Source organism: Rhea americana, unplaced genomic scaffold (genome assembly GCF_003343005.1).
Source record: "Rhea americana isolate MKP2758 unplaced genomic scaffold, rheAme1 scaffold_109, whole genome shotgun sequence".
Taxonomy (NCBI): Eukaryota; Metazoa; Chordata; class Aves; order Rheiformes; family Rheidae; genus Rhea; species Rhea americana.
Genome location: NW_028185139.1, coordinates 986,675 through 997,536, shown reverse-complemented (window position 1 = coordinate 997,536; position 10,862 = coordinate 986,675). Strand labels below are relative to the sequence as shown.

The window sequence follows — 10,862 nt, the reverse complement described above, 5'->3', positions numbered from 1 at the left end:
TCTCTGTATTGTCACCAGCGCACCCACCTCATTCATCAGCAGGTCCACGTTTTCCCTAGTCTTCCTTTTGCTACTGATATATTTAAAAATCCCTTCTTGTTGTCCTTGGCATCCCTTGCCCAGTTTAATTCCAAACGGGCCTTACCCTTCCTCGTTGCATCCCTGCATACTCTGACCACATTCTTATATTCCTCCCAAGCAGCCTGTCCCCTCTTCCACATTCTGTGTATTTTCTTCTGTTTGAGTTTTACCAGGAGCTCCTTGCTTGTCCATGCATGTTTGACTTTTGCCAGGAGCTCCTCCTGCCTCCTTTGCTTGATTTCTTACTCATTGGGATGCACTGCTCTTGAGCTTGGAGGAAGTTATGCTTGAATATTAACCAGCTCTCTTTGACACCCCCCCCCACTTCCTTCTAGGGCCTTAACCCATGTGATTCCTCCAAGTAGATCCCTCAAGAGGCCAAAGTCTGCTCTCCTGAAGTCCAGTGTTGCAATCTTACTTATTGCCTTGCTTCTTCCAYGCAGGATCCTGAACTCCACCATCTCAYAGTCACATCTCCAAAGTTCTATTTTCCTTACCCTCACTATCCAAACTTAGTACTATTGACACAATAACAGAGATCCAAACACTGTAACAGTTGTGTTATTCTCCAACMTCTGCTCCAAGTTGTACTACTTGCAAATATGACCAGTGTCCTTACTCAAAAAAGATAAAAGTCACCATGCCAGCAATTGCTACTGACTTCACAATCATGATCTATATTTGCATTAACAGCAATCAATTTTCATTTCAAAAGACTATCAAACGTCTTTCGCTGTCTACTCAAAGCATACTACAGTTGMTATATTAAAGCAACATTCACAGTATTTGAAGTTGTAAGCACACTTGTAACATGTAATACCATACATAAAAAGCATGCAAGTCCAGAGCATATTGACTGTAATCAGCCAATTGAGAACATTTCGAGTCATTGTATCTCACTCCTGAGGGTATTAGAAACAGGGTRCTCCATCTTCAGTAGAAGCACAATTTCCTGTAATTCAAGTTACATGTTATTGCTTACAGTTTTTCATAGATGCATAAAAGCAAGATATGCAGTATTTAYTTGACTGTATAAATACAAGACCACTAACATTAAAAGACAGAATTACATCTGATGGCCAGAAACACTTCAAGTTAACAATCAAATTATGTAATACAATGCATATCAACTTCAGAGAAGCTGAGAAGATTCAGGGCTTGAAGATATGCAACACTTTCTATTCATTGTAGCTGAAAGTATAGGAACATTCATGATTTGAGTTCCATTAAACACAACATGAAACCTATTGCCTTTATGACACTGCAAATGCTTGATGACCTATTTGCTTTAAAGATTGCAGACTGAACTAATCTTACTGAAAAGGCAATTGTCTCCCCCACCTCCCCACCCCCAAAACTGACGACTTCACGGCAAATAAAGTCAAACTTCAGCAGATAYATAAAACACAATTGTTTTACACCATGAAAAATCCAAAACTTCACCACCAGAGCAGTCCCTACTTGTGCAAGTAAATTCATAATAGTCTCCCAATGAATTCTTGACTACAAGATTCAGACCTTAAACTCTAATATTGAAAGGCTCTGCAGTAATTAGGTTTTGGAATTCAGCTCCTTTTCCTTTATATTAGTGAAATGTATAAAATGCAAGGCCTAGRGCCCTACATTCCTATTTTGCAAGTGAAAAATAAAAACATATAAGCAAAAAGTAACATAGGAAGAAATTTCAGTATTTTATGAAGTGCCTACCTCCTGCTTGAGGGTATGTAGGAGAATCTCAAAATTGTTTCTGCCCAGAAACAGAAACACTCCACTTCTGAGATTTTTTCCTACTTTTTCCACTCATTCTCCTCCTCTCCTATTATTAGCATAGTCTTCTTTGGCTTCCGTAACACAATATTTGAGATCACATGCAGTGCAGATGCTCTAATAGCATTCATTATTTTGAACATGCTAAATGAGCCACCATCTTCAAAGCCTTTTGCAACTCTTCCTTTCCAAGCTTTAACATTTGTGGCCGTCAGAAACCTTCCATTCTGAAGTCCTTACATGTGCCTACCACTACTACAGGCTCCCATCTTCTTTATGTGCTTTTCCTGAAGGTACACGACCTGATTCCCATGCCTGAGCTCTTTTATAAGATCTCCATGGTTTACCTTTAAACTGCTTTGGGACACRCTTCCATTAGTTTACACAGGCATTTTTTCTGTGCATCTAACAGCAAGTGGTTACTGAACCCAAACATTTAAGAGAACTTAAAGGTATTGAGAGGACATTTTTGTCCRTTTCACTATGACTAACACAATATGAACCACTCTTTCTTGAATGAAAACATAGGGCACCTTATCTTTTATACTGTAAATTATTATAGCAATTAGTAGGTCATCAACTATCATACAAGTGAAACAAAGATGAAAACACATTTGAAAAACAATACAAGCAATTAGATTAAGTAAAGGACTGAAAGCTATTCATTTTAGCCGTTGGTTCTATCAGCAAATAATAAAACATTATGACTCAAAATACAACAAATAACTCCAAATAGAGAAACTGAATATTTTCAGTTTGCAAAYTGACATTAAAAAAATCCTTTTTTAAAGAAGGCTTTATTTTTATTTAAGGAGAACTTGAAAACTGTCTCTAGTGTATAACCCTTATGTTCACCTTTCATGCAGTTTGAACGCTGCATCACATTTGCAGGAGTGTGACCTTGTGAGGACTTGGTGTGCCAATTTGTCATTGGATCACAACTACTTGCTTGAGACTGCAGAATATTTGAGAGCAGAACTCAAGTTTTCGAAGGGTATTTTTATCCAGGAATCAAGACATGACAACTAAAGCAGACCTGGGGGCACAGTCAAGCTGCCTCTCTGAATGACTCAATCACTCATTAACCAGCCATGTTAGAGAGAGATGCTGTTCTACTTTGCCATACTGTTTTAATTCTTTTTAATAAAAATTATTTTTATAAAAAATAAAAAGCATATTGTTTCTTTTTACTCTTGGAATAAGGCCTCCCAGTAATCAGATAAAAGCTGAACTTCTGCATACCTAGCTAATTACAGCCTCCCTTCAGATGCACAGTACTTAGGCACAGCAGCTCTGATGCATCTGAATTTCTAGTATCCGACAGGATTGCACTCATCAGCTAGCATAATGCCCACTGCTACTGAGCACTGTGGTCATCTCTTCCCTATGCATACTCAAATCACATTAACAGTGTTATTTTTTTTTTTTTTTTTTTTTTTTTTTTTTTTTTTTTTTTTTTTTTTTTTTTTTTTTTTTTTTTTAAGTGACTAATTCCGACTTAAAGAACAAATCTTTAGCAAGAAGAACAAATAAACTGGCTTCTGTTTATCTTCCACAGCTAAGAGAGAGAATTCCACAACAAATAGCAAAGGTTCTCACCTTTTTATATACTAGTGCTATCTCTGACAACCCCAAAACTCTGGCAAACATTTGAATGAAAGAAATACAGTTCAAGCCAAATCCTTAACATAGTCCTTCTTTTCCTCTTCTGAACAGTTCACAACATCCACTCACAAACACCAGCTGACAAAAGCTTGAATTTACACACACAGCTAAAGACTTACACAGCAGGTTAAGAGCTGAAAAACTGAATCCAGATGATGGCTAGCACATAGTCCCAAAGCCTTACTGACCAGATTCTCGGTCACCACCCGGCACAAGGATCAAAGACATTCCTCACTATTTCTTACCAAATTTAAAAGTTTTCTACTTTCACTGGCAAAAAGCTTAAGATTCCCCATGAAGATAGGCAGTTTTGATGATTAATACTGAAAGACTAAGCTTTGCCCTTCAGATCAGGCCAATAGGAGAGTTGCACTAAAGCAGACTGTTCTAGTAACTTAAAAGATAATCTGTTAACAAAATCAGCGTATGTGCCAACAGCCCTTTAGGAATGCCAGAGTCCTCCTAGCATCACTGGCATCCTGCACTACCAGCTAGTCCTTAGGACTATACTTCTGCAATCAGAAGTCATTCTGAAGAAAGGAAAGGATTTTAACTTACCCCATGAAATCCCATGATGGAAGAACTTCATAAGGACTGGAGTTCTCCTGTRCTTCTTACACTTTAGCAGGTTGCCAGCCTGTGGGACTGAGAGGGGTGGAGAGCTTTTTCCATTAGTAAAGCAAAGGTTACTGGGCAGAGATCATAAGGCACGTTCTTGGCCACCTTTGTCTCAAATATGAGTATCATTCACTGGCAGAGATGAACTTCCCAGCCTAAGAGCCAAATACAATAGTGTTTCTCATCTGCTGCAGCCTCAGAGCTTCATGGTAGCAACAGACTTCTCTAGATCCAATGTCCCAGCAAAACGAGAGAAGGAAAGTGAGAGCATTGCACAAACCCCAAGACACTACAGAATCTCTGTAAATATTCATTTTGCAGCATAGAGGAAGCAAAAAAAAGGTATTCAATCTCTCAAGTTAACAAAATATATTACCTTTCAAGAGCGACTTGAGTCTTCATTTTTTGGGGACACGTTTGTGATACTTATCCTGATTTATGGCAGGAGGAGGAGTGCCTGCATTCCTCCTTTCTTCAGGGACTCATTTCAGTACATGGGACTGGGGAGGGACACAAAGAAAGGCCTTTCACAAAGTTTTGTCTGGTGGTCCTGCAGCATCACAGAACTTACTCTTGAAATATGTAGAGTCCCACTCGTTTTACATAGGAGTCTGTGTACTGCCAGCTGGGAGAAAAAGTGTCAAGCAGGACAATCCTTAACAATCAGGTCATGTTTGTCTGCTGTAGGCCTACAGTGTTGGAAAAGCAGCCTGAAGATCTCCCAGAAAGCCACCTCCACTGGTTATTTAAATTTGCAGATTACAAGTGTACAGCCTCAGTGTGAAAGCTCTGAGTTTCCAGGGCTCTTACAGGCCTACTCACCTCCAGCTGCATCCTTCCCTGTGGGTGTCTCCTACAGGGAGACTCTGAACTTCAAGCATAATAATCCCCAAACTCTCTTCTACTTTGAGTCTTCTTGCACCCTCTTCCTCACTAGTGTTTTCTCTGGCTATGTTGCAGACTAACTCCTAGAGCCTCTGTAAAGAAAATCAAGATATAATTCAGCACACTGATAGTATAGTTAGCATGGATCACTTTTATTGCTGAACTGGCAGTTACTCAAGGAGTAGGGACTTATGTGGGTCCAGTTGACTGCTGATATTGATAAAAAAATTACTCTTAGGATTTAATATGATAAACATCAGATGATCATGGGATATCACTTCCAGTTTCACTTGCTTGAGTATTTGCAGAAGAGACCTGCAGCAGTAGAGGCAAGAGAAAGTATCACTCTGACAACAGCTCTAATATAGATTAGAAAGGAAGGAAGGAAGCCCTACATAACAAAAGTGATGGTAAAAATAGCTTATCAACAGAAGAAACTATCAGCWTGCTTCATTTTATGAAGATCATTAATCCTTAACTGAAAGGCATGGCTTATTCTCAGTCTTCAATAACATTAGCCTATCCCCAAATTCTATTAGTTTACTAGCAATAAAGAGCCAAAGCAGCAACACGATTCACCCCCAGTAGTTCCTCATTATCTTTGTCATTTAACAGTTTATCAAGATAGGACACCAGATGCAGAATATTCACTGAGTAAAATTCAGGATACCATGCTCAAAATAAACCACAGAAAAGGCATTTCTGTATGATCAGGAGTACATCAGTCACCAACAGTTTTACAAAATAGAGCTTATTTACAAAGCTCTTTGACTTTCAGCATCAYTGCGATGACCAATCATCTGAAGAAAAAGGAATGAAAGTGCTGATTACCAGATAACATGCAGATACTATTTAAGGTTTTGCTGAGCCTTCTTAAGATGTGGGACTACATAGCCATTTCCATATCTGAGGCAATTACACTGTTATATTAATATATGTTCTTATTACAATTTTAAACCTAAATCAAGACTAATACATCTTCTGATACTACCTATCAACTTCAASAGTCTTAGATAACCATTCTCTAAGAATTGAGGTGATTACTTAATTCCTGCAGGCATTCATATGGACTTACTTAAAGAAATACTCTTTAATATATAAGAGCAATACATACTGTGACTGTTGTTATCCGCTTCTCTCTTCATTAAGGCTCTCCTGGATCGTATGTAAATTAAGATTACTCAATCCCAATATTTCCCCTTAAGACAAATGATTTACACAAAATTTAGTTTGTTCTTTAAGTACTATGCACTGACCCAGTTTCACTGGATTTATTTGCTCTTTTTCTTTTCACCTACTCTCCAGCAAAACCAAAGAACATCAAAATCAAACAAATCAAAAAAAAAAAAATCAAAACTCCCCAAACCCAAACAAAAACCACCAAAAAAACCCAGCACCCCCCCCACACACACACACAGACAGGCTACATTTAAAATAATAACTAGGAAAATTTACAGACCCTCAAGAACTGTTTCAGGTGCACAGCCAGTGCTGGAAACCTTTTACCTGCTCCCCATCAGACTGGGGATGGATGTTMACCTTCTGAAAACAGAGAGCATCTTACCCTGATTTTGCATCCTTTTTACAWGCTTCGTTGTAAAAGACAGTCTGGCAAGCAATATTCAGCATTGCAATTGAGACTATTTAAACATTTTCAGAAGAGAATATTTAATGTTTTGACATTCACAAGTCTGATCAGCCATAGATGCCACTTTCCTGCTTTTGTAATATACAATCTTAAAAAAAAAGATATCTTATCTCTCGACACATCAAGAGACAGACCCCAGCTCCCCCAGAGCCAGAGAACAGGGAACAAAGTTCACCGGCAGCGGAGAGGCTAGGCATCTTCCTGGGCATTTTGAAGCACAGCTTCAAGCATTGCTCTGGATGTGGGTCAAATGTTGTGAACTGATACCTGGTCACTTCGGCTAGAGTCAAAATGATTCAGTATGGTGCTGGTTCACATCATTACTTTGCAGGCTACAGAAACTGGCATGCATTAACCATAGTAGTCTGGTTGGTTACAYTGACGTTTCTCATTGCAGTAACAGTTTTTGATAGCCACTGGTTAAGAGCTGCCACAGTTTATACGTGATCATGCAATCGTTGTACATCGAAGCACAAGAAACTGTCATAGTGAACACAAACGGACTGCCTCTTTGATGACTGCGCAGAAACATCAAGTCTATAAAAGCAAGGCAAGTGAGCAAGAAACGGGAGTACAAAACAATATAGATTAAGATGCACTGGGCAAATTAGAAGAGGATTAAAAAAAAGTCTTAAAAAAACAATAGTAGGGAAGCGCAGCTTTCAGGATTCTAATGTCAAGAATATTTAAATTGCTACTTTCAATATTCTGCTTGAAATAAAACTGAGCAAAACTGTTCTTAGTGTACAGAAAGCTACATCAATCACTTATGGTAGGTTTTCTTTGTAAGGTGAGTACYTAATTTTTTCTATCAAATCTTCCAAAGAAAAACAAAAAATGAGTGATGAAATCAAGGATTAAGAAGTTATCACATTCATTAAAACTTTCCTGGGAGATTCTTCTATGAAGTTTCATAAATAAATGGTGGCAACATGTATATATTGCAATTTTATTTCATTCGCTCAAACAAAATGTTAGCATGTAAGAAATTTAAAAGGACACAATATGGTAAAAATAGCAGAGAATGAACTGAGAAATTAAAAAGAAGGTAAATCTAAATGCATGAAAATTCAACATTCATTAGTGATCATCTTCAGTTTTGATTGACACTTGATGCTTGATAACTTTTTAAAACAATGAACTGGAAATCATTATGACTGTCTGAAGAGATTTCAGCACCAGCACTAAGATTTTTACATTCAGTTTGTTCGCAGTTGACTTGTTAGCCACTTGTATATAGTACAGACTTATCACAGATCAGATCACAGTGTTGAGGAAAGCAGTGCTTTCCCGGAATTAGAAAGGATCCCCCAGACTGTACTCAGCTTAAGACATCCATTGTACAAAAGCACAGAACCACCACAATATGGTTTTTAAAGAACTTAAGTTACCTGTAAGCAAAATAATCTTAGCTCCTGTAGCTCATTTTAAATACTGAAATCTCTGGAAATGGTGCAACTGTCAGTATGACAGGAAATGTTTACAGTAATCTTTAATTCAATCAGACTATTTTGGAAAGAACCAATTCAGCAATTTAAGATTACAGAAAGTATGTATGTAGAAGCAGCACAAAAGAAGACATCCGATCCATTTTCTTTTAAACAGAAATCATGTTAATTTTAGACCAAGGCACAAAACGTTTAGTGCATAAGCCAGTTCCTTGCACAATCTAGTAGTTCATCATTTAATTTTGGACCACTGATACCCATCACACTATTCCACTATACTACTCCTGAACTTTCCTAACAAACAAATAAAATATGATTTCTGACGAGGGTAAACTTCCTTACAGCTGAAAATGCTTTTGTAAAACAAAAAGTTACATTAACGAAGATGAAAATGCCTCCTCTTATTTTGAGAAAAAACAGTACTTTACAAGCTTACTACAGATTTTCTTAATGCCTTCAACAAATGCATGCAGAAAAATGGTTTTTGTTTTTGTTTTTTTTTTAAAAAGGATTAATAAATTCAATTAGGCAGTATTTCCACTGTAGTCTTACCTTGGACTTTGGATCTATAGAAACAGGAAATATTAACTGAAGAAAAAATTCTGATTCAAGCCTTTCTGAAGCAGTAAGTGCTGTTTTGCTTTGGTGTTCAGTACTTAAGAGGGTATGTTATTGAAAGCATTTGTTCTACAAATGGAGCTGCGTATATTTTTAAGCTGAAACACTAAACTCTTCAAAAGTCATAAGTAAACTTTCCTTTTGGATCAGCACAGATCACAAAGCAAACATGGCACTGTTACAGCTCAGAAAAATTGACAGTGCGAAGGAAAAGGGAAGATTTTCATCCACATTTTTTTCCAAAGCACTACAGATCCGATTTACCAGATTTCTMTCTACTGAATTGTACTGCATCAAAAAAATTTCTACTAGTGTTAAATACGAAAACCCCAGGAAGAAGGGTTTCATCTCCCTTGAAAATGATTCTCAAATTACTGACTGAAGCCAACTGCAAACCACTGTTATTTTTCAGGATTTGGGTTGTTTGTGGGGTTAGGGCTTTTTTGTTTTTTGATTTTTTTTTGGGGGGGGGGGAGGGGGGGGAGGGAGGGTGGTAGATTGGTTGGTGGGGGAAAAGGGGACAATTACTGCGACCTGATGCTCCATCATTCTAATGTAACCGCTGTCCTGTTTCATCAGGCAATCAAAAAAGGACTCTCAGAAAACAGTGAAGCAAGGGGGTATGGTAGAAATGTGGACAGTGCACTTACACAGGTGCATCTTTAGTAATTTGAAAGTCCAGATGTTTGTTTTCTCAATTAAATTTGCATGAGATTTTCAGAATTTTTATGAAAGTATTAGTGAATTTCAAATATAAAACTGAACAAAAATGATACAAAAAGGATTAAGTACCTGGTTCCATTAACATGGTTACTGATAAAAGTCACGTTTTCCTCMTTATTACACATGCATGTAATATGAAGAAAAAGTGTAGAAAGTAATAAAAATGTGTCACCTTTCCCCTCCCTTATCCCACATTTTTCTGGGCATAAATTAAGCCTTAAAAATGAAAAGGCTACTTAATATTTGTGACATGCAGTTTTTCTTTTAATTAAAAAGCTGACTCTGTTGTGTTACATTACAAAAATGTCCACATGCATAAATCTATAAAAAGCCCAAAAATCTACTGTAAATCTACAACATACTAATGATTTACATTTGACTGCTGATTCGCATTATGTAGAAGTCTTAGATTTGGTAAAGCATTGTAACAATGTAGGAAGGCATCTACATCTTTAATCTCTGGACTGTATTTGCTTTTTTTCTCTCCTATAAAATTGCMTGAAGGCTAACTAGAGAGGCTTCCTATCATAAATTCCAAAATCTTGATATGTCATCACTGTCTACATCACTCACTTACAAACATTGCCCTTCAAAAGCACACATTTCTAATTGTTCCACATTTTGTGATCTGAACTTATACCTGTCTGATCTTTTAAATTGTTCACGGAAATATCAGATATGATAGGAAGACAAACCTGAGATACATTGGAAATACAACAGTATAACTTGCTAAATCCTTCATTAATAAAGAAAACCTCTCTGAAAAGCCTTCCCAAGCTTTTCTGTGTTTTTTAAACAACAAATTCTGAAACATGTGCAATTTTATCTTGACATGAGAGTATTTCAAAGCACTGTGATCTTGTCTGATAGGTGTAGSAATTTCTGCATATTCGTTACAGTAACTTTAAGACTCTTTTCTACCCTGCTGTAAAGGTCAGAAAAAAGCTGCAAACTAGGAGGGAAATAGCATATCACCAGAGTGATGCATCTGAAGCTTTTCAGAAGATGTTTCTCCCTCCTTCCAAGTGTCTGTCTCCATTTTCTTCTAACAGCTCACAAAATGTAGTCGGTTTTATATCAAGTTAAAGAGTCACATCAGCTTAGTACTAGTCTTTCTATGCAGTATTCGACTTGCTCAGTTCCTGCCTGATAGCTGGGGGGAGGGAGAGAGAGGGAGAGAGAGAGAGAGAGAGAGGGAATAACAAATCAAACATCCTAAATCAAGGAAGAAAGCCATAATACACAGGCAACCTTTTAAAGAAAACTCATACTCCTAAAAACTATCTTATAAAAGGAATAAGCTATATGTAAGATAGCTTGATGCAATTTAACACCATCTCATTCTCAAACAGGCAGCATCTCTTTTCCTATAGTAAAGTTTGTTTTTAGTTCCACATCTCCAGTAAATC

The 10,862-nt window shown here is 37.3% G+C and overlaps 1 protein-coding gene across 4 annotated transcripts in view; it reads right to left on the bottom strand.

Moving 5' to 3' along the window:
* Positions 1-9,695: 9,695 nt before the first annotated feature.
* ENAH (ENAH actin regulator) overlaps positions 9,696-10,862 on the bottom strand; it is a 50,988-nt gene continuing 49,821 nt past the window's right edge. For all 4 annotated transcript variants that reach the window (XM_085311649.1, XM_085311658.1, XM_085311672.1 and 1 more), the window contains one exon: positions 9,696-10,606. In XM_085311649.1, coding sequence (XP_085167775.1) covers positions 10,569-10,606 — 38 coding nt within the window. In that variant the 3' untranslated portion in view covers positions 9,696-10,568. The remainder of the gene's footprint in view (positions 10,607-10,862) is intronic.